This window comes from Onychostoma macrolepis, chromosome 16, assembly GCF_012432095.1.
Source record: "Onychostoma macrolepis isolate SWU-2019 chromosome 16, ASM1243209v1, whole genome shotgun sequence".
NCBI classification, from domain to species: Eukaryota; Metazoa; Chordata; class Actinopteri; order Cypriniformes; family Cyprinidae; genus Onychostoma; species Onychostoma macrolepis.
In genome coordinates this window covers 23,531,739-23,555,911 of record NC_081170.1, presented here as the reverse complement: position 1 = coordinate 23,555,911, position 24,173 = coordinate 23,531,739, and the positions used below count along the sequence as shown (strand labels likewise).

General features: G+C 34.7%; 2 protein-coding genes across 17 annotated transcripts in view; one reads left to right on the top strand and one right to left on the bottom strand.

Moving 5' to 3' along the window:
• The window catches only part of clcn1b (chloride channel, voltage-sensitive 1b), a 34,642-nt gene extending 25,099 nt beyond the window's left edge, over positions 1–9,543 (top strand). For 4 of the 5 annotated variants that reach the window (XM_058746736.1, XM_058746734.1, XM_058746732.1 and 1 more), the window contains exons 8-23: positions 208–333; positions 953–1,037; positions 1,204–1,305; positions 1,486–1,570; positions 2,023–2,178; positions 2,273–2,342; positions 3,483–3,593; positions 3,734–3,947; positions 4,167–4,300; positions 5,871–6,052; positions 6,267–6,348; positions 6,552–6,628; positions 7,394–7,438; positions 7,579–7,683; positions 8,984–9,070; positions 9,169–9,543. In XM_058746736.1, the coding sequence (XP_058602719.1) occupies positions 208–333; positions 953–1,037; positions 1,204–1,305; positions 1,486–1,570; positions 2,023–2,178; positions 2,273–2,342; positions 3,483–3,593; positions 3,734–3,947; positions 4,167–4,300; positions 5,871–6,052; positions 6,267–6,348; positions 6,552–6,628; positions 7,394–7,438; positions 7,579–7,683; positions 8,984–9,070; positions 9,169–9,543 (2,036 nt within the window). The remainder of the gene's footprint in view (positions 1–207; positions 334–952; positions 1,038–1,203; positions 1,306–1,485; positions 1,571–2,022; positions 2,179–2,272; positions 2,343–3,482; positions 3,594–3,733; positions 3,948–4,166; positions 4,301–5,870; positions 6,053–6,266; positions 6,349–6,551; positions 6,629–7,393; positions 7,439–7,578; positions 7,684–8,983; positions 9,071–9,168) is intronic. The other variant, XM_058746737.1, reaches the window with a different exon arrangement.
• fam131bb (family with sequence similarity 131 member Bb) overlaps positions 7,499–24,173 on the bottom strand; it is a 56,121-nt gene continuing 39,446 nt past the window's right edge. For 8 of the 12 annotated variants that reach the window (XM_058746738.1, XM_058746740.1, XM_058746746.1 and 5 more), the window contains 2 exons: positions 20,218–20,475; positions 16,659–16,890 (listed from right to left, as the gene is read on the bottom strand). In XM_058746738.1, the coding sequence (XP_058602721.1) occupies positions 16,660–16,890; positions 20,218–20,475 (489 nt within the window). In that variant the 3' untranslated portion in view covers position 16,659. Of the gene's footprint in view, positions 7,587–14,269; positions 14,468–16,444; positions 16,586–16,658; positions 16,891–20,217; positions 20,476–24,173 lie in introns of those variants that run through there. The other 4 variants (XM_058746749.1, XM_058746748.1, XM_058746744.1 and 1 more) reach the window with 4 other exon arrangements.

The following is a 24,173-nucleotide window of genomic DNA, read 5'->3' as shown; positions in this document are numbered from 1 at the left end:
GCAGTATTTTTTACATTTTTTGTTATTAATCAAATTATTTATCAATTGATGATTATTTTCAACTAAAATTTTTATTATTATTGTTTTTTTTTTTGTTATTACTATTCACCTCTCTTGCACTCTCATGTTCTCTTTCTAAATTGCTTTCTCTGCTGTTATTTAACTTTCTTTTTATCTATTTTTACTCTTGCTCTCTCTATCTCTCAGGTGTGTTGTTCAGTATTGAGGTCACGTCGACATATTTTGCTGTGAGGAATTACTGGAGAGGATATTTCGCTGCCACATTCAGTGCCTTCATATTCCGAGTACTGTCAGTGTGGAACAAAGATTCTGGTGAGACGCACACACACAAGCAGATATGATAAAAGAATAATAAATTAATTTCATGCTATATGTCAAGCTGTCCACTGCTTACTGAGCTCTATAAATGAAATACATTCTACAACATTTATTTCCAGTCCTCAGTTCTGATCAGCCAAGCAATGTTCCAAAAGTGATGATGTTCAGTCCAACAGCACTGAGACCTTTCACAGTTTCTGTCAGACTGCTTGTGTGCATGCATGTTTCAGACAGACTTTCGGTGGTTGGGATTTTTCAGTGACTTGTTTTGCAGGTTATATTGTTACAGCTGTAGATGAGTGAGTCACTGAATTATTCACTCTACTATTTCATTCTGTATAATTGTGTTTCAGTAAACAGACACCACTATTGACTTAAAGTCCAGCAGCATTTCATCGTGCTTTATCTTCATTTGTAACTTTAATATTAATATTGCATTGGATGAAAAAATATAGGCAAAGTGTCAATATTGCATCTACTTAATATTGAACTGTTGTATAAAAGCAATGTTACGCATGCATACTTTTTATAGTTGTAAATATCAGCAGTGATATTCAGGACAACAGTGATTTTGACTAAATATGACGACTAAAACATGTTTGTTTTTTTCCAGTAACGATAACAGCGCTGTTTCGTACAAACTTTCGTATGGATTTCCCCTTTGACCTTCAGGAACTGCCAGCTTTTGCAATAATCGGGTGTGTGGGTTAGTGTGTGTGTGTCTATGTACATGCATGTACAGTATGTGCAGTTATTAATTATTTATATGTGCTTCTAAAAACAATTGTTGAATATAATGTATCTTCAAATCGATGTCACAATTTTTGATCTCTTGGTGATATTTCTAAATGTGTGTGTGTGTAGGATCTCATGTGGGTTTCTAGGGGCATTCTTTGTCTATCTGAACAGACAAGTTGTTCTGATCATGAGGAGACCGACGGCGCTTACACGATTCCTCATGAAACAGCAAGTCACCATTTACACAAACTCTTTTCTTAAAGCAGTTTTAACTTTAAAATTAATTTATTGTTCTATTATTTCACTTGTATTGAATATGACATTGATAGTGATATTAATAACATCAAAATGTTATGACAGTACACCATTGCAGTGGTAATTATATCTGAGTGTGTTTGTTTGTTGTAGCCGGTTGATTTACCCTGGTGCCGTGACACTAATTATAGCCTCCTTCACATTTCCTCCGGGCTTCGGCCAGTTCATGGCTGGAGAGGTGTGTATTTGCTTGGATATATTGCACTCATATGTTTTAAGAAGATGTCCATAGAGCAGTGTTACTGAAACTTAACTAGTTCAGAAGCCTTTTCTTTTGTTTGCAAGAACCAAATTTTAAAATCAGCCTTTGAACATGCACTGAATTATTTGGTTTGTATTCATCTCATATACGTATTTATCATATTACTGATATTTATAGAGATTGCTTTTCATTTTTTTGTGTAAAAAATTGCACCTTTAAATTGTGAGACCTATGTACCAGTTCCTACACCATTCCATAAGAGAAAGGGTTTTCACCTTTATTGTAACAAAATGTAGCTTAGATTAGCTAGTTTATTGAACCATAACACTGTCATTAAAGAGCTGCTTGAAACTCACCAGGCAGCTGCTGTTTCGCTTCAATGCTACACCTTTTATATGTGGAGTCTCTGTTTGTCTTTTGTCACGCAGCTGATGCCCAGAGAGTGCATTAATTCACTGTTTGATAACTTCACGTGGACAAAGATCTGGGGTTCACCAGCTCCACCTGGATTGGGTCACTCTGCTGCCTGGCTCCACCCACAAGTCAGCGTCTTCGTCATCCTTCTCCTCTTCTTCGTCATGAAGGTGCTCGTTTGTTGTCTAAATATTTCTGTAACCAAATTCCATCATGTATGCTGTGTAAATGCTCATTTAATTTTTGTCTCCCGTGCACTTATAGTTCTGGATGTCTGCGGTCTCTACTACAATGCCGGTCCCTTCTGGAGCCTTCATGCCTGTTTTTATATTGGGTCAGTCATTCTATTTTATTAGCTTATCACATAACATTCTGAGACCTAGCAATTAATTTTGCTTACTATATTGGAAGTATCATTTTGTTTATATCTCAGTGTTCATAAGTCCTGATGTAGCTTAAATAAAACATTATATTTAAAACAAATATTTAGTGGGTATGGCTAGTATAATATTAATCTTGTGAAGCCTGACTTGTAAAATAATGGTCAGAAAAATGCATATACTGTATATATATTCTGTGCATATATTTTTTAAATGGAACAGTTAAATTTGATTTTTTTTTTTTAAACTAAAAAAGTGCATATTTTTGTACTTTTATGTCTCATATAGCTTGACATAGGAGAATATTGTGCTCATGCTTAAGGAAAAAACACCTCAATTTTATTCAGAGGACCAAAACGGAGCAAAAAATATGCACTTTAGTTCAATTGCTGATATTTATTTGGCCAAAGTAAGATGCAATTCTGCTAACTTGTAATGTAAATCAGATGTTTATAACAGAATAGCAGACTGCTTACATAAAATGTATATAAATATCTGTTTTCATGCTATATCTTTCAATAAAAGCAGAAGGTTCGTAAGATGATATTTAAATGCTTAGTTTTATGATTAAAGTTTTTCCATTGTGGGGGCAAAACATATAATTCAGTACAATGCAATGATATATAAAAATAACAATTCCTCAAAAGCCAGATGTATCATATTTGATACTCCCATTTTAAAATGATTTTTCTAAAAATGATGTACGGATGAAGTACAAGTAGCTTTAGTCCAGTAAGTGTTTATCTTGAAGTATTACTAACAATATAAAATATGTTCTTGCATTTACTTCATTAAAATTTGTAAAGATTTCACATCAAAAAGACATGTACCATGTGGACTTTTTTAGAATTAGCTATACTAAAAGCTTTTGGTTGCTAAAATGGATTAACTATCAGTCAGATGACAGAAGGCAACAGATTTTTCAGCAAAGTTTTGATCACGTTAATAATTTAGAGGACTTAGATTAGAAATTTGCATAGCAAATATGATACCGTAGGCTTTTCAGGGTAAAAATAATTACATAATGAGATTCATATATTAATTTTAATTGTAATGTGACTGAGATAATATGATAGTGTTTCTGAAACAAGCAGGAGCAGCATTCGGCCGTTTGGTGGGCGAGATCATGGCCACGCTGTTTCCGAACGGAATTCTGTTTGATGGGATCGTGTACCAAATCCTGCCTGGAGGCTATGCAGTGATAGGTCTGCAAATATTCCCCTTCCAGCTAGTCCTTCACACCCCTAAAATCCATTTTTACTCTTAAAGTAGCAGATTAATTCTTCTTGTATGCTTCCCCTTTCAAATTTTCTGCATCTGACTCCCTGCTTGTGTGTGTGTGTAGGGGCAGCAGCTATGACAGGAGCCGTCACACACACAGTTTCAACAGCAGTCATCTGTTTTGAACTAACAGGTCAAATCTCACACATCCTGCCCATGATGGTGGCTGTGATTCTCGCCAACATGGTAGCACAGGGTCTACAGCCTTCTCTTTATGACTCCATCATTCAGGTCAAAAAGCTGCCCTATCTTCCAGAGCTCGGCATTGGCCACATCAGGTACCACTACCAGATCTCTAGAGACTGGTGTATTTTTAGACGTGATATTGGATCTGAATATATGATAGTATCTTTGACCTCATTTCCCTTCAGACAATATAACTTCTTTAGAGGTTTATGTGATGGTTCTGTCCCACAGAAGGGAAATGAAAAAATTTACAGAAACTGTCTTGGTCTTTTGACATAAAATATCTGTATCTCTCTTTCTTTGCATTGCAGTAAATATAATATCTTTGTGGAGGATATCATGGTGAAGAAAATAAAGTTTCTGTCACCTCAGTCCACTTACAGAGAGCTGAGAGATCTCCTGGAGTCCACGTCTCTCAAAACCATCCCGCTCGTCGACTCCAAAGGTCTGTGTTGGGTGAACAAACCACTTTGTATTCATATTGCAGATTATATTTCCTATTGAAAAGGCCAGTTTAGACCAGATTAGTAAAAAATTGTGGTAATTGTGAGGGCAAAAAATAGTCACTTTATGAGAAATATAGCCACAATTACAAAGAAAAAGTCACATTGTGACATATTGAAGAAGGTTGTAATTGTGAGGTATAAAGTCACTCTACGAGATATAGTACGGAAACCCATTTCCGCCTCAGAGTAAAAAATAAAAAAGGTAATTGTGCTAATCATAAATAGTCAGTTTATGAGAAATAAAGTCATAGTTTCAAGAAAAAGGTCACAATTAAATTCTCAATTATGATACAGTCACATTGTAAGATATAAAGTTTCAATTACGAAGAATTAAGTGAAATAGTCACAGTTGTGAGATTTAAAGTGACATTGCAAGAATTGTGAGATAGCAAGTTGCAATTGAGAGAAATAAAGACACGATTATGAGAAAACAGTCACAACTCTGAGATATGAAGTCATACTGCATTATATAGTATAGAAGCCCATTTTCACATTATCAGAAATAAAGTTGCAAATGTGAGAAAGAAATTGCAATTGTGAGAAAATATATAAAATCGCATTATCAGATATAAAGTTGCAGTTGCAAAAAATAAAATCACAATTACGAGAAACTCTCAATTGTGAGTTCATAAAGTCACATTGCGATGTATAAAGTTGCAATTATGTGAAGTAATTATGAGAAACAGGCGCAATTGTTAGGTGTAATGTCACAGTAACGCTTTAGTTTAGAGAACACATTCACTATTATCTAAGTTTCCCTGAATAAACTCCTAATTACTGCTTGCTTATACAGTAGTAAGTTACGGTAGTTGTTATAGTAGTTATGTTCAGGTATTTGGTTAAGGGATTTAGAATATGGTCTTGCATTAATATGCTAGTGATATGTATGCTAATAAGCAACTAGTTAACAGTGAATAGTGTTCCCTAATCTAAAGTGTTACCAAATATAAAGTCACACTGTGAGAAATAAAATTGCAATTACGGGAAACAAAGTTTGCAATTATGAGGTAGAAATTTACAATGACATTTTTCCTCTGAGGCAGATACAGCTTCGGTAACACATTAGTATAGGGACCAATTCTCACTAGTTGCTTATTAGCATGCCTATTATTAACATTGTAGCTGTTTATTAGTACTTTTAAAGCATATATTCTGCATGACCATATTGTACATCTCTAATCCTACCCAATACCTAAACTTAACAACTACCTTACTAACTATTAATAAGCAGCAAATTAGGAGTTCATTGAGGCAAAAGTCATAGTTAATGGTTTGTTAATAGCGAGAATTGGACCGTGATCACAGCTTCTGTACCATAGCCACGCTGTTCATCAGCAAAAAGAAATTTGGTTGAACTAGTCTACCAGTAAGCCAGTTAATGTATGCTGATGATGACCAACTAAGCTGGTCTTTTCAACATTATTGTCTAAAATGTGTAGGTGAGTAATGATTCCTTTTGGCAAAAATTTGAAATTGATGAAAAAATGTCAATTATTTTTCCACGCCCAGAGTCAATGATTCTATTGGGCTCCATTGAGAGATGTGAACTTCAGGCCGCCTTGGATTGGTGGCTCTCAGCCGAGAGGCGGGTTTATATCCGAGGTGAGGGCGTGTCCAGCCTGGGGTCACAGGTCAACTGGGAGTCCTTCGCCTTTGTGGATGAGGAGGTTGGAGAGGAGAATGGAGACAAGGTGAGAAGAGCTCCAAAAGTGTGCTCACACACTGTTATTCCCAGGAAAACCCCTAAGAGAACGTCTTTGTTCTCTGTTTGTTTTTGCTCAGAGGTGGATTTTAAGTTCTCTGATCTGACATCAATAAGCAGAGCTTTATGCCAAATAAATGTTCTTTTCTGAAAATCAAAAATTGGAGTGTACTAATCTTAGGCTGTAACTAAAATGATTACAGGGTAACACAGTCTCTGAAGAGTGTAACGGCCCACTGGGGTCCACTAAAACCACAGATGTCTCCACTAATCACACCACATCTGGTGAGTTTGTTTATTGTTACCTGGCAACAAGTTCTCAAATGTTCTGCTGATCAGTATCCAACTCTACATCAATTCAACATACAGACCTTGTGTTAGCTAAATGTTTACCAGAAGAGGTTTGTGATATCAAGACTTAAATATTCTTAATAGACTTAAATAAATAGTCACAATTAAATAGTGAACCAGCGTTATTTATGTAACAGGTGCCCTACAGTCTATGAGGAGGACTCTTCATCGTCTTTTCTCCTCATCTTCCTCATCAGGGCAGACTGAGCCAGAGGTGTGTCTCTTAGCATTATTGTCACTTACAAGGACAGTGTAACTGGCTGAAGACATGAGCAGAGTTAACATGAGTACACTAGTTTAAAGCAGCAACTCATCTACGACATGCTGTTAATTATCTCAGACAATAATTATATCTTTCATTTTGTAAAATAAATATTTTATTTATTATCAGTTATGTGCCTTACCCCATAGACCTCCATTGTAAATATTTGATAAATTATTGTCTATGGTATTTGACGGCATGTTGATCCTGAGAAGCCTGAGAGTGCACACATTTTTTTTTTATTTACTCCCTTAAAAACGTATATAGTAAAAAATAATAATACAAAATAATCAACCAGCAAAAACAAAAAGGGAAATATAGAATATGTATCTGCTCATCCAATTACATAAATGCCTAAAATTATAGACTTATGATATTTAATTGGTGTCCTAATCATAATTTCATACAATAACCATCTGTCTTGGTAAATAAAATTAATTGCTTTTAACTTTTGGTTCTGTTCTTCCATGTAAAACATTTCTTTAACAATTTCTGTTTAATGATGTAGCTTGTATATTTTAACTGTGAATAGAGAGAAATCTCACATTTTTATATTCTTCAGTCCTGACTCATTTTGTCCTTTCACTTTCCAAAATTATCAGCTCACACCAAGATGAAACATTTACAGGGTTATTTTTAGTGAATTATGATGTTATCCTCCAAACGTTCATGTACTACTTCTGACCCTCCGTCTACCTCTCATTCCTCTCTCTGTAGAGCCCTGCAGTTCCTCCTGTAGTTGATAACATGACTCCTGAAGAGGTAGGGTGATGAATTGATTTATTTCCACTGCAGTTCAGAGAGACGGCCACAATTAGAACATCTGTTCCAAAGCTGTCTGTGAGCTGTCAGTCACTCGCAGTGACATCCTGACCCTGATTATGTTGTTTTGGGGTGTTCAGATCAAAGCCTGGGAAGAGGAAGAGCTGGATAAGCCGATTGACATTGATCAGATCCGTGTTGACCCCTCACCTTTTCAGCTGGTGGAGAGAACATCTTTGCATAAGGTAATCCACAATCCGATTGAGATTGCATATGAAATACTGTGTATTATATTGAGGAATTATGTTTTTCAAAGTGAATCATGATTTAGACTTTTATCTGTATGTGAATGTCAGTCCAAAACTCTCATTATTTCATGCCCTGGGGGAAATGTGTTTTTTGATAAAAACAACAACATCATCGTATCCTGCATTTAAGAGTTTATGCGTATGGGCCCCAAAACACAAAAATTATATATTTTTTATTTTCTTTTTATTAGGTTTTCAAAACAACAACACAAAAAATAAACCAGAACCAAACAAAACAGAAAAAATTAAATTAAACAGAAATGTAAAAATAGTTACTATATTTATAAATATTTACATTCATATAATAATTATTTAGATATTTTATTTAATGTGGTGATTAATCTAATTAATTGTAAATTAATCACACATCAAATTTGGCAGAAAGATAAGCAATTTTTGTGTTAAATGTGAAAAGCATCAAATAGGCAAAACATAGCTTTAGAAAGAAATATTTTATTTGATACAACATAGAAGTTATTACACATGAATTTTTAGGCTGCAATGGACATTATATGCTGTGTGTATATATATATATATATATATATATATATATATTTCAGAAGCAATTGAATACCATCTGAATTGGTTATATTTACAGACATTTATTGCAGCTCAGAGGTGGCATGAATGCATTTACAATGCAGTTATAATTGCAGAAATAATGCCATGAGATTAATGGGTTTTAAATGGATATTGATGTTTTTAGTACTATGTAAATAGGAAATTAATGTTTTATAAAATAAAACTCTAAATAAGAAACTAAAACTACCAGTAGGTGGCAATAAATGTCCTAATGAGTAATTCATTGAGTCATTCATTCATTCGATTTGTTCAAAGAACTGATTCATTCAGAAATGAAATAAATGTCTCTCTTTATGAATGGGCTATTGAATCATTGGTTCACCTGATTCATTCAAGATCCGGATTCACTCAGAAACTAAACACCATAATATAAATATGAGACAAAAACTCCCAAATATCTCATATTGTATATTATAATGCCCCAATATCTTAAATTTCAGGTGCATTGTAACTGGATTTTATTAAGTGCGTCATGCAATGCATCTTGTTTATCACTAATCATCTGTATGAAATGTCAGATAACCTATCTAGGTCCAGAGTGGGGTGGGTTGATTAAGTGTGGCAATCAATTAAATTATCTTTACTATGTGTCAAACCGACAGCCCTAATATATACACATACATGCTTGAATATATTGTTTGCTTGTTTGTTTCAGACTCACACTCTGTTCTCTCTGCTGGGTCTCAGTCATGCGTATGTAACTAGTATTGGTAAACTGGTTGGGGTGGTCGCACTAAAAGAGGTAAATATTGTCTGTCTACATGTATTTTTGCATACTTCCTATCATATGCTCAAGTGTTAGAGTAATTAATTCTGCCCGTCTCTCTTTTTCACTCCCAGCTCCAGAAAGCAATCGAGGGTTCGACTCGTAGCGGAGTGCGACTGCGTCCTCCTCTGGCCAGTTTCAGAGACGCGAGACGCAAGGCCAAAAAGCTTTCTCATTCAACTTCCGTCCCATCCTCTCCCACACGGGACAGAGAGCTGTGGAGCGAGGGAGTGAAAATAGAAACTAAAGATGAGGCCGCTGATAGTTGTATCCAGACAGCCGACAAAGAGTGTGATATAGCCACAGGCAACAGCAGCAGAAGCACCATCAGCACCTCTCAGGAGCAACTGCCTTCCCCTTCTTCTTCCACAGTCCCTCTATCCTCTCTTCATTCTGTGCCTGATGGAGAGGTGGATGCTGATAGAGAGAGTGATGAGGAGCCTTTATAGGTCTATTGTTTCTCAAATTCAGCCCTCCAGGGGGAGGCAAACCATATTATGGTGCCACCTTTGAGCCCAGCACGAGCCACAGCGCCGGTGCACAAGAGCTGTACCTTCAGACTTGTTGGTTGACTTTCTACTCTCCGGACAGGACTCTCTATACTCTTTCTTTCTAGATGTTTTTTTTTTCTTTTTTTCCCACTTGTTGTCTATACATTTGTACATATGGACAGTCGGTCTGACACATCTCACTGAATGTCTTCTTTCTTTTCTAGTCGATCCCTGTGTTTGTCTGCTGTACCTGATATTATATCTGTAAAAATCTTTGTAAAAATGAAAGATTTGTTACCTTAACAAGCTATTTGTATTTGATCTGACCCTTGTCATGGTGTAACCTAATGTAGTCAGGTTAATTCAGTCATACTAAATAATATTTTTGACTTTTAGGTTGCCTTTTTTTATTGTATAGATGTGAAATTTAAAACAATATGTCAGGTTCAATACAAGTTTAACTCAGCCCAGTGTTAATGTTAGCTATAAGTAAAAATATTTAAAAAAAATTGTTTTGGTAATTGAAATGAAGATGAAAATATATATAAAAATTAAGTTTAAGTCAAATTAAGTTAAAATTCTAGAAATCAGTACTTTTTTGGTAACGCGTTAGAATAAGGTTCCATTTGTTAACATTAATTAATGAACTAACAATGAAAAATACATCTAAAACATTTATTAGTTAATGTTAATTGCCACATTTATTAATAAATTATTAAAATCTAAAGTTTTATCTTTTAATGTTATTTAATGGACCTGAGCTAACAGGGTAACAATGAACAGTTGTATTTTTATTAACTAAAGTAAACAAAGATTAATAAATATTGTAGCAAATGTATTGCTCATTAGTTAATGTTAATTGATGCATTAAATATATTTAGCTAGGCCTAATGGAACCTCGTTGTAAAACGTTACACTTTTTTACTAAAATTAGTCAAATTAAAACTAAAATAAAAATAATTATAGCTATAATAAATGCTATAATAGTATGTACATACATAATACTAAATACTATTGATTAGAACAACAACTGTCCTTTGTTTTCTTTAAAAAAGCAAAAATCTATGTTAATCAGTCAATATAGGGTTTTTGGATTTAAAATGAATAAAGTGAAGATTATATTTTTTATAAAATTAATTCGTCTGTGTGAATATTTTAAGCTGTAAAGCATGTTTAAATCATAATCGTTATCGTCGTTTTAGGGTTTGTGTTTATAGCATAACATTGTCATGGTAACAAAGTTGTGAATTTGTATAATTTTACACACAAAAGTTTAGGACGTGATTTTATTCACACCAAAACCATGTTCACATTAATATTTTCTATATCTTGTGGCTATAATATTGAACCATTGTGTATTTTAGCATTAATCTATTGACCCCATTCACTTCCATTTTAAGTGCCTCACCGTAAGCCAAATTTAAATTTTTTTTTTTAAAGAAAAGTTAAATTAATTTTTGTGCCACAAACTATTTTGTCACAATGTTGACTGATCTTGTGCTGAACCTGGTATATTCATTTAATCACTAGACATTCATTATAAAGCTGATTTGTTTACTACATAATTTAAGCTGCAAAGTCATTACTCCATCATTGAATCTTTGTTTGATTATTATAACTACTGATGAATATCTGATTCATTTTTATTTGTTTTAATGGTCTGAATAGCATGCAGACTTTTTTGCCACGTCTTAAAAATACACAAAGTGCGCAATAATGCTTTGTTTGCTTCATTTATTCTTCATTATTTTGGGGAAAAATAAAGGAATAGCAATATTCTTGAAGCTCAGGGAGGTGTTTTGTTCGTGCAGGAAAAGGAGATGGGTAAGAGAGAGTCCGATGGAGGAAGAGGAGGAGCACATTGGAAGGAACCATCTTAAAACCTTCAGTAAAGCATGCATAGATATACGTATCACAGCACTTCTTATATCACACCTCTTAACAGCTCAGTCAGTCCCAAATTAATAGATTTGTGCCTGTAAAGCTTGCTAAACATGTTGAGTCCACGTATTTCAACGTTATCAAACAAATTTGATCACAAGTGTTTCTTATCCAAAGTATTACTTCTTCTGAATATGAATCTTCCACCAAGAGGAGACAACACAGGGTTTGAGTAATAGACAGATAACATACGAACAGAAAGAGAGAGGAGGAGAGAAAGACAAGTACGCTAGTTTACAGAGAGAAGGAAAGAGGTAGAACAAAGGGCCAGTTACAGCATCATGCCAACAGACAGTTTTGTAGTGAAAGATGGCAGTAGAATCGTACAAAAAATCCATTTGAGATCAGTTCACGTGTAAACACAAATGATAAACAACTACATCCAAGGAAATACATTTGGCTTTTTGTTATTTATTCATTCGGATATTCCTTATCTTACATAAAAAGCAATAAAAGAGAACGTGACATCACTCCTTTGGTTGCAGCAGTATGACCTGGCTTTGTGTGATTGCTGTGTTAATTATGTGATTCAAATCTTTGAGGCATTTTTCAGAAATGGAATCAAGAGAATGTGGTAGTGGAATTACAGGCACAACAGAGTAAATAAAGAAGTTGGTGCTCTTGAACTGACAAGGTCATTTAATATCCCTCAGGTGACGACGTGTGCATTCATAATTCCTTTAAAACGTCGTACTAAGAAACAATGTAGAGTCAGTCAGAGCACTGCTGTATTGTTTTCATTTTCCGATACTACAACGTACAAAACAATCGGCTTAGCAACAAGATTAACACTGTAACAACTTTACAGTGAAACTCTAGTCTTCCGAGGTTATTTTCAATTCAATCGATAACTGAAACGCAAGATGGCACCAGTTGCGTTTTTTTCTCAAATGGGAATGTGTTCGCGATACAATAAAGATACACGAAAGTAGCACCGGTTTTAGTTATCCGCACAATGCCAAGACAAGAAAAAAACCCACAAATCCGTGGCCACACTTTTGCAATCCCCCCCCCTCGTATGGTTACTAAACCACACTCACGAAATTCTTAAACTGTTCGGTTTAACAAATCTTACCCATTGATTAGCTAATAAACTGTACCCACAAGTTCCCAATCCGTGCTCTGAGATTTAGGCCTATAAACCGTACCTTCGGTTTTTGCGATCTGCAGCCAAATGAACAAACAGTAACTAAATTTTCGCAATTTGTTCCCTTTGGGAAACCTTTCGGATTGTGAAGGTGATGGGCGACTTCCTGGCCTCCATATGACAAATACGAGCAAATAAAATTCAAGTTCATAAAATTTAACGAGTTAGTAATGACTTTTGCGCTTATAAGTCAGAATTTCGTAAACGCGGTGAGTGAATGTACATGGTTCTGCGTTAAAAATTGCACTCTCTTGATCAGGTACTTATTTTGGGTAGGCCTAAGTAATTACTTTGTGACCAATAAAGAGGTATGTTCTGTTTAGTATGAAAGTAAACTTTACGTACTACATTCATACATAATTTGTCGTAATCACATGACCTACCATGTAATTTGTGTCTTCTCTGCCAAAATAGGCTAGTATAGGGAACTATGCAATTTTGGATACAGCCTAGGAAATATCTCAGTGATTGGCAGTTAGTTATTTAAGGTTACAATGGGTTAGTTTATTAAGACTAATTTATTCTCTTTGTATGCTTTAGACTACTTACTCATTACTAAAACTCAATAATGTAGGAAACTCGTTATTATAATTTATTTAGGATTTAGTTATTGCGTCATTGTGTGATGATGTTTTTTTGTAATATAACCAATATAACCAGTTTTCGGAAAAGAATCGTGCTGATTTCAGAACCACATACTACTGTGAAAAATAGAAAATAAATTATGTTTGACTATCATTTTGCTTCATGATTAAAAAAAAATTAAAAAAAGTACAGTCTGACATATTCTCACCAAACCAAAGTGATACCATTACAACCAAAGGTGCATTTATCTCAAAATAACAAATATATATATATATATATATATATATCATACAGGCTGCAAAGTTAAATCCCTCCCCATATAATTCTTAAATAAACAAATGGGCACATATTATTTCATGTGAGCAACTTTTGGGGTTCTGTATGCTTCATGTAATATAAGATTATGACACTGAATAAAAATATAGCAGTTATGTTTTACGGTTGGACTGCTACATGCAATGACGTAGACTTATATATTAAATATTAAAACATTATGACAGATGTTTAAGAAAATGTGTATGATTTTTTTCAGTGACAAAAAGTACATAAATACTGCACACAAAAATCTGTCAGAGCCTCCTCAAGAGCCCAGCAGTGAAATAATATGTACCCCAACATATACAGGAGGGAGTGCACACAATTCTGTAGAAAAATAAACATTGTCCCAACATTGCATAAATAATCAGTCAATAAATAAATTCATTCAAGTCAATACACTTCCTATAGCTATTAATGCTATTTCTTCTCACCGCCGAGTTTGTATTACACACAATCGTCAAAGGTGAACGTGTCCTCCAAAGAAACTGTCGTAACAACCGTCTACACGTTGTCCTTTTTCTTTTTTTTTTTTAAATCCTTGGTGAATCATGCATGACATCACAATGCAGGATGATGTAGTTACTTCTGTTTCCGAACTGGACGTCTGCTCCTCCTTTGGGATGCATATGCTTTATGTTCATTTACGAACAAATACACAGTCAACGCAAAGTTTGTAGCATCATAGTTACTGTATAATCAGTGACCATGACAAACAGGAAGACGCCTGTGCAGTTCGAAAATTCCAAATGGCCTGAGATGTTCATGAGGTCACTTTCAACTCGAATCAAAGTCCATTTCCATTCTCATTCTCATTCTGTGGAGACAGTTTTCCTTGATATCTTGGTAATGGATATTTACAGTATGTGAATCCAGGTCCTGTTCTATTCTCCCCTTATTATATAGTGAAAAGAATTGTAGGCAATGGAATACATATTTTGGAACAGATATTATGACATGCTTTATTATAAAAATAAAGCAACCATCAAGAAATGGCCCTGCAAGTGTAACAATAAGTACATGTACGAGTCGCCAACAGGACTGTTCAAAACGAAAATGTTTACTGTAGTTTTCTTCTATTTTAGTAATTTGAGGTTATGAGGCATTGCCTATCCGTCTTTCTCCTCTCAATTGTCATTCATCACGAGTTCGATTAATCTAGATATTTCAAAACCATTCTTAAGCCACAGTTTGACTAAACCAGAGCAAAAACAAAAATTTGAAATTTGGGATCAAGTAGAACTCAAGTAGAGTGGGAAGTGTGTCTTTTTGTTTCATAAAACAATTCATTTTCAATCTAAAAGGCATCTGTCCTTCACCCAACAACCATTGCAAATGCAAAAAGGTTTTTTTCAGTCAGTCTCAGCTCAGAGTACTGAGGTCCAGTGCAAATATCTGTACAGTCTTGTATAGGACTCCAGAGTACACTGACATCATGCATGCCAAACGACACACAGAGAAGGAAGCACGCTATATTACACTCCAGTATGAAATATATCTGTGTGTACGTGTGTGTGCGTGACATTTTTTTTATTACTACTACAAAAAATAAATAAATAAAATAAAATTATTAAATAAATAAAAATAAATAGAAATGGACCTAATTGTGTGGAAAATAAAGTCTAAAAATGTTTTTTTAAAAAAAGCTTTTTTATTAAGTCGGGTAATTTAATCAATTAATTTTTTTCTCAGTTATTTCCTTTTTAATTTTGTATAACAGTATGGGAGACCATCACAGGTATAGGTGTATATATTTGGGTATGCACACTACCGTTAAAAAAGTTTGGGGTCAGTAAGATTTTTGAAAGAAATCAATTCTTTTAAGCAAAGATGCAATTACTTGATCTAAAGTGACAGTGAAGACATATCAATGAGATTTCTATTTAAAATAAATGCTGTTGTTTTGAACTGTCTATTCATCAGATAATCCTGAAAAGAAATTTATCATCGTTTCAAGAAAAATCTTAAGCAATTAAGCAAAAATATTACTGTTATTAAAAAAATATTAACTGTTTTCAAGGTTGATAATGATAAGATTTCCGAAGGATCATGTGACACCTAAGACTGGAGTAATGGCTGCTGAAAATTCAGCTTTGGTAATCGCAAGAATAAATTACAATTTAAAAAACATTAAGATAGAAAAGAGTTATTTTACATTGTAATAATATTTTTGTAATATTACTGTTTTTTTTATTGCATTTTTGTTCAAATAATGCAGTCCTGGTAAAAAAAAAGAAGGTTCTTTCAAAAATCTTACAGACTCCAAACTTTTGATTGGTACGTACAACATCTATTTGCTTGCGTTAATGAGGGTTTGAATACATACTTACATACTGAATAAACAGCCGACAGAACTGTGTAGATTGTGCAGTGGTTTGTTTCAGTTAATTGATTTTTATGTTTCACAGCACAGACACTTCTGTATTGAACCAGTGTTTCTCCCAGCAGTGTCATAAACTGCCAAATCTTGTTTTTTTTTTATATATAAAAGATTGTTTGGAAGTATACAGGGTGAAAACTGAAGAGGAAAAGGCAGAATTTGTGTTGTATCGAGTGTATTTGATCTCTTATGGTGTGTGGGAACTGAAATTCTGAAGGGCATGGATTGAAAAAAACTTGTGTTACGGTCTATTTTACAATTATATATTTCATTTTTTGTTGTTTTCTTAGAAAATAATCATATTATTATCATCATTATGGTTTTATTAACTATAGTTTCTTTATTTTGAATAACGAGTGCCATCACTCCTTGTAAAAGCATGCACATATTTAACCGAACGTTCTTCATAGTCATCGTCCTGAATTACATACCTCCAACTTGGTTTTCCTCATTCTCTCCTTTCTCAGTCCCAAGGATTTTCCATTCTGTGCCTTCCTTTTTCAGACATCCATAATATAAGGCTTACAAAAAAAATCATAGTTTTCACGTAAGCAGTGCAGTAACTTTCAGTTCTGCTTTTCCATTTTGGGTTCGATCAGTCAGTTGAACTCCATCACAATGGTGTTTGATTCCTGAAATAGGAGTTGATATTGTTTGATTATGCTGACTGAAATGTCAAAACAAGCTCAAGTCTCATGCCGGCCACTTAGTTGGCTGCCGTGACGTCTACAGGCGATGATTCAGACTCCTCCTCTTTTTCCTCAAGCTCTTCAATTACAGACGGTGAGACATCAGATGCCTTGCGCTCTGTGCTGAATTCTCCAGGGGCTTGACCTGGACTGCTTCCTCCCATTGAGGTCACTTCCTCTCTCTGCGTTACTGGAGATGGAATTAATGTCACTGGTTCTGGTTCCATACATAACGTAATCTCTTCCTCCTGGAAAAGAGGCTGGATGTAAGACTGTGTACGGGTCATTTCCTGTTTACAGCTGCAGTGTTTAATTTCTGTGCCAACAGTGGCACTGAACGAAATTAGAAACCAACTTTCAAAACATTCGTTTTGTAATTTTGTTTAGTGGCTGGTCTGAGACTTGAACAGGTTTTGTTTTTGGACAAATAACATTTGGGACTCAAATAAACAGACTACCGTTGAAGGTTGTTTCAGCGATACTTGCAGTAGTTCAGTTAAGTCATTTATAAGTTGTTTCTCATGAAATGTGTAAACTTTCTAGCGCTATCATAAATGTTTAGTGTGATCTACCCGGCCAGGAATGCATTTCCAATACAACGATGTAAGTTGCTGTTTAACCGCTGTATGAGATGCCTTGTTGGAGATATTAACTAGCTAGTAATGACAAAACTGTAATAACATTGTCACACTTCCATTATTTGAACCGATCTGGTTCAGCGTTATTGATGTCTCTCACAGGTGGTGAAGTATTAACCATAGATATGGTATTAACTGCTAATTCATTGATTCATCATGTGTTTTTTCCTATGTCATACTCCCAGGTTCCCTTACACATTTATGCACATGCGCAGTTGCACACTTTTCAAAAACAGCGCTGATTTGATTATCCATTGGCCTTACCAATAGCAGTCAGGTAGTGTGTTTGAAAAACCTGTCTGAAAACATTTTTTTTTTTTTTTTTTTACAGTTCCTTTTGGTGGCATAGATGTTACAGACTAAAGCACTGGAAAAGTTACACTGTAGCTGTAAGAACTGATTCTGACTGTGACTCATACCTGAGAGGAGTTACAGAAAACTTAGGATTCATACTTTTCTAGCTGCTGACAGAAATAGCTTTTTTCAAAAAAAAAAAAATATTATAATAATTTTCATATTAACTGTCTCCCGAGATGCTGTTCTCCAGAGATTTTGGTGCTGACATTTTGACATTTCTATTGGATGCTCAGCATCATAAGTCTGTGTGGAGCTGTTCAGCACTTAGATTCAATATAGATTATATCTAAAATCTACATTGCCCCCCCAAAGGACTGGACATTTACGCAATGTGTAAAATTTACTGCACAACAAAACAACAACATAGAAGGACATAGTTTGGCACCCAAACTCTGGAATAGCCTTCCTGATAACGTTCGGGGTTCAGACACACTCTCTCTGTTTAAATCTAGATTAAAGACACATCTCTTTAGCCAAGCATTCACATAATGCATCTTATAATCTTGTACTGCATTTATATCTAATCAAATGTACATTATAATTCTTTAGATTGGGTTGAACAAATCATTTTTGCTTGAATAGAACAGCAGCTATGCTAATTATGTCTCTATCTGTTTCTCTGATTCTGCCACGGATGTAACTAGGAATTACTGAAGCGTCAGTCTGGATCCAACCCTTAAAAAGATCGGGGATGACCAAACACCTGAGAAGAGATGATGGCAACCCCTCAGAAGACCACGGAGGATGCCAACCCTCAGACAACACATAATTACCAAGTTAAGTCTGTCATAACTTAAATATATTGGGTTTCTTCTGTGTGTATGTGTATATGTATGTATATATATGTGCATGTGTGCGTATGTGTATGCATATATATAGTAGAAACTTAATTTCCTGTAAAGCTGCTTTGCAACGATTGTATCGTAAAAAGCGCTATACAAATAAACTTGAATTGAATTGAACTAATAAAATTAAAATTTATAAGTACTATTATAGTATTTATTCATATTTTGAATGACCTTTTTCAGTTTTGATTTGACTTTTGGTTTAAGTTTTAGTAATGTACATTTCTCATTATTTGTTTTCTAATATTTCTATTTAGCTTTTTCTATTATTTTTCTATTTCAATTTTCATTATTTTTATTTCAGTGTTTTTAATTTTGGTATTTAAGCATTATTTCAGTTAAAGTGCCCCTATTATGGATTTTTTGTTGACGTCAACATGAAACATTAGTATATTTCCCGCCCACTTGTTGCACCCGCAGACCTGGGAAAGCGTTGGTCTGAATGAAAATGCAAATTCATTCTTTGCCACTATTCTTGCTTTAAATGAAATCGACCAATCACCGCAGATTAGCCTCACGCAAAGGAGGGGTTTGAAAAAATGAATCGTTGAGCGAATCGTTTGGGAGTCATTGAGCAACTAAGGCAAAAATAAATGCATATTATAAGAAAATGAAAGTGTTTTTTGACCTTGCATGCATGTCAACCTGTTGTTGGGGACTCACAAAACCAAAATATGAACCTTTCATAACCCATAATAGGGGCATTTTAAAGTAAACGGTTTTCATCTAATATACAGTATATTAGAGATGCATTGATACTGTATTTCTCAGCCAATACTGTTAGCCGATTATCCAGAACGGTATCTGCCGATATTGATAGTACTATACAGGAAATCTAATTTGGTACACTGCTATAACATGAACTGAGAACACTGGAGAACTTTCCAGAGGTAAATGCAACATTAAGTCACATATTGTTCACAAGCTGTTTTATTGACAACTTTCTGCAGTTGAAACACTGATTGAGCAATTACATGAGACATGTTACATTTTGGTAAGCTATACTGTATCTTTTTCAACATACCTTCTGATGTTCATTCATGTTTAGTGCACACTATAACTTGTATTAAAGTGGAAGAGATTTGCGCTCCGCCCTACCGCTTGAACTGAGGCACTACAGCGATCCGTCTTGTCACAATTAAAACCGTCAAAGCGTTTTTTTTTTCATGATAGAATAGACAGAATTTGAAAGATGAGACTTTGTTTCCTATCAGAAGTAAGAAGGCACAAAGATCTTTGAGATTATTGGGGTGGCGCGCAACAAATAATATCTGTTGTAGAAAAAATAGCCAATTATCGACCAATACCAATTGACATCGGTGCATCTCTAATATTTGCATTTTATTTTATTTCAGGTTTATTGCAATTAACAAAAACTGTTTTGATAGTTTTAATTAACAACACCATCACTCATTTTATACACAGTGTGGTTTTCAGCTTTAAGTGAATTATGTTCAATGCTAATGTGAGGAACTAGACCTGTGGTTACTCTCTTATGACACCTGTGTGAACTTGAGGGAACTGACTTCAAACATGCATTAAAAATTATGCTGGGACCAGTTAGTCAAAAGAAATGTCCAAATAACTAGAAAAGTGAAGTTAGTTTTGAGAAAAGGTCTAGCAGATATCACTTGATATTTTGATTTTAGTGCAAAAACATTCAGATATTTTTAAGCATGGCTTAAGTGTCATTTAAGGGCCCCTGCACATTTTATTGATTTATTTTTTCACTCACTTTGATATCTTCCTCTTCCTGGGCTTCCAGTAAAGGTGAGTGATCTGTCGTCACCTCCTCTGTGGGGGCTGTTAGATTTCCATCTACTGCTACAGGCATACCCATGTAGCCCACCATGTCTGCCTGATAGGCCTCTGTCTGCTCTGCCCCCCACAGATCCACTAATGGGGGGTGAGTGAGGGGCGGCAGGCTGTGGATGGTGCTGTTGGGAGTAGCTTGTAAAGACTGAGTGGCACTCTGTAGTCTTTGCTCCAACATCTGCAAATAGACAGAAAAACAGCTTAAGTTTCCAAGATGAGACTCTTTCACTCCAAAAAACTGACATGAACCAAACCAACCATAAGACATGAACCAAACCAAACAGCACCCAAAATTACAAACTTCAATTCAAAAGGGAAAAAAAAAAAAATCTGCATATTTATTTAAAATATTATAAGGAATGAACTAAACATCTCATAAAACAATAGCAATAATTGATCTGAAATCAGAAATTAGTATTTATAATGATCATATGTCAATAGTTTAAGACAATATAAAATATAAAACAATACATTTGCAATAAAGCTTATCATAAAATTATTGAAATGCATACACAGTGTTTATACCATATAATCATCAATTTAAAAATATTTTTACTGTATAGATTTGTCATTTTCAAATAAAAAATATCTTAAAGATCTAAACATATTTAAAACAAATGCATTTATTTGAGAATAATTTATTTTATTTTAAAATTTTTCAGATAACAGTACACAAATTGGGTGAGGGTCATGTTTAAAAACAAAATTTATTTATCCAATTTTCAAATAGATTTTTCTGACTCCGTTAGATGATTTATTCATGATGTTTCACGGAATGGGCAATCAATTAAACATAAAGCCAAAATCACAGTGAACGATGCCTTCTACAGAAGCGTATATCATCGTTGTCTTGAAAGGTTTATACAGAGACCGGGAATGTGATGTTTTTTACTCTGGCTGATGGGATTTGCATTGTTTGATTCCCCATTTGCTCCGGCGAGACCTCAATTACTGTAACGATCAATGGCTTCTGGTTAATGGCTGAATGATGGAACCTGATTAAGTTTTTACTGCTCTCACTGCTGATCCTGGTGCTGCTGTTGAGATGACCGTTGGGACCTGTGCTGTTCAACACCAACATGATGCTGCAGCCAGCAGAGCAAGAGACGTCGTTGCAGTAGATGCTAATTGAAATGGTAGTTTTCAGAGGTGGAAAGAGTACGAAAATATTTTACTCAAGTAAAAGTACCATTACATTAATTAAATTTTACTTAAGTACAAGTAAAAGTACCAGTCTAAAAATCTACTCAAGTAAAAGTAAAAAGTAGCTCATTTAAAATTTACTCAGAGTAAAAATTACTTGTTAACAGTGGGAGGGACGCAAAAATGGGATAGGCCAAGGGTGTCAAACTCAGTTCCTGGAGGGCCACAGCCCTACACAGTATAGATATAACCCAAATTAAACACATCTGATCCAGCTAATCTAATCATTTAGGCTTATTTGAAAACTACATGGTATGTGTGTTGGAGCAGGGTTGGAACTAAACTCGGCAGGGCTGCAGCCCTCCAGGAACTGAGTTTGACACCCCTGGGATAGGCCTATAAATCTCAAACTAGTTGTTTTTAATTAAAGGAATCAGTTATTTAGAATAATAAGACATTTGGGCTGTTACCAGGCAAATTAAATCAATATCAACAAAATTCATCTTTGCAATGCAGAGAAAACAAAGAAGCTTCATCTGAAGTGGCATTTGGATGTATTTACACACAGTTTAATGCAGGACATGAATGCATTTAACCTGCAGTTACAAATGCAGAAATAATGTTTTGATATATAAGACATAAAATGTTGAATACTCATTTGAAATTATAATAAATAAATAAATAAAAAGATACTTTAAATGTGAAATTAAAACCGCCAGTAGGTGTCACTAAGTCACTGTTAATAAGTGAGTCATTGAGACTGAAACTAATCATTTAAACAGTTGATTAATTCAGGAACGAAACACTGTCATGTTGCTCAGAGACGCAAAATAGTGCTGTGGCTGTGTTTGGGATTATTTTTGTTATCGAAATAGAGCAAAAACAGGCAATATGGTGTCTAAAACGCAAGTCTCTTAATTAACTTCTTGTTTATTGAACTGTTGTAAAAAAAAAAAAAAATCTATATGTAATCATTCAGATTTTTGGAGAAAAACGGCACTCTTCCTGTGATATTGATAAACGTTAAAACAACAATTACGATATTATCGCACACCCTTGCACCACTGTCTTTTTGGCTAATTTGTGCAAAACCTTTTGCTTAACTGCCAAAGCTTCATTTTAATCACCAATGCAATGATGCAAGTATTTATACGTACCTCTACATGCTTGCGAAGGGTTGATGTCGATATTTATAAGCTGCTAGTTTGGTTTCCCTAGGAAAACACAGCTTACACTGCATAACATAGCATAAACATGGCCAGGGGTTCACTTCATTTTAGCGCCAGTTTGTTCTCCTGCCCATTATTTACTGCAGTAGTTTCCAGGGAGCGATTTTTTTATTTATTTTTTATTCAGTAATTAATGTGTTTTAAAATGTAGCGAAGTACAATACTTCAAACTAAATATACTTAAGTAAAAGTAAAATTACAGATTTTAAAAATCACTTTATTAAAAAGTAGAAGCACACAAAAAAGCTACTTAATTACAGTAACGCGAGTAAATGTAATTCGTTACTTTCCACCTCTGGTAGTTTTGTAACTCACCTGTTGCTGATACTAATATAAGATCTGTTGCAGCACAGCCTTTTGGGAGTCTTATGTTAATGTGCCAACAAATGCTGCATCCCAATGTGCCTACTTATACTACGCCCTTAAAGTATGTACTCTTTTGGTGAAGAAAAAGTACACACTTTTGAGTGTGAAGTAGAAGAGTAGGCAAGCTTTGGGACATGCTATCACATCACACAACTGCGTCTTTAACGGTCGGCTCTGTCGCATCTGTTACACATGGAAGCCTGTTTCCACTGAATAAAAAAAGAAAGAAGGTTATTGACTTTTTTTCTCAGAATTGCGAGATATAAAATCGTGAGTAAAAGTCCAATTTTGAGGGAGAAAATTTTATATCTCACAATTTTGACTTTATAACTCGCAATTGTGTTTATATCTCACAACTCTAAGAATATTTAGAAAAAAAGTCAGAATTGTGAGATAAAAAGTCGCAATAAGCTTTTTTTATTTTTTATTCAGTGGCGGAAACGGGCTTCCATAGTTACATGCACCCTGTCACTGTGAACTGGCCAGTCAGTCATCTGGTCAAAGTTAACAACCTCCACATTTCATTTCATTTAACTTCCTATCTTATTGGAGAGAAAAGAAGTAGCTCGTTGATCTGCCAGTCTCGGGTCTTTCATGAGAACTCTGCTCATATTTTCTGCATAATGATGCATTTAAAAGTTAACGACCAAATGGATGTTTATAAAAGTTCACATGTCTGTTGCAGATGAAATATAACACGGATAACAATCAATACATATGTTTTACCAGGTTAAATGTTGATTATTATTAACTTAAACCTTTTTGTAAACCTCTCTGCCTAACGGTCGATCGTGCACATCCGCCACGTCTGTAGTTTTTCTAACGCGTTTTATTCGTGTTTGTAGTTCTGGAACACAGCGCAATGGATTGTGGGCAATTTTAGCCTTTAAGGCCCGTTCACACCAAGCACGATAACTATAAAGATAACGATAAAGATATAGTTCTAAAAATCGTTCTCAATATTAAAGAATAGCAGAGTCCACACCACAACTATGACAATAAAGGCACAGAGAAACGATATCGTTGGAATCACTTTCAGAACGATTCTTTCCAGCTGATGAACGATTCAAACACTGATATAGACCTTTTTCCTGAATAACCGATGAGCGGCGCCATGAATTTAAAGCGGAAGACGAGC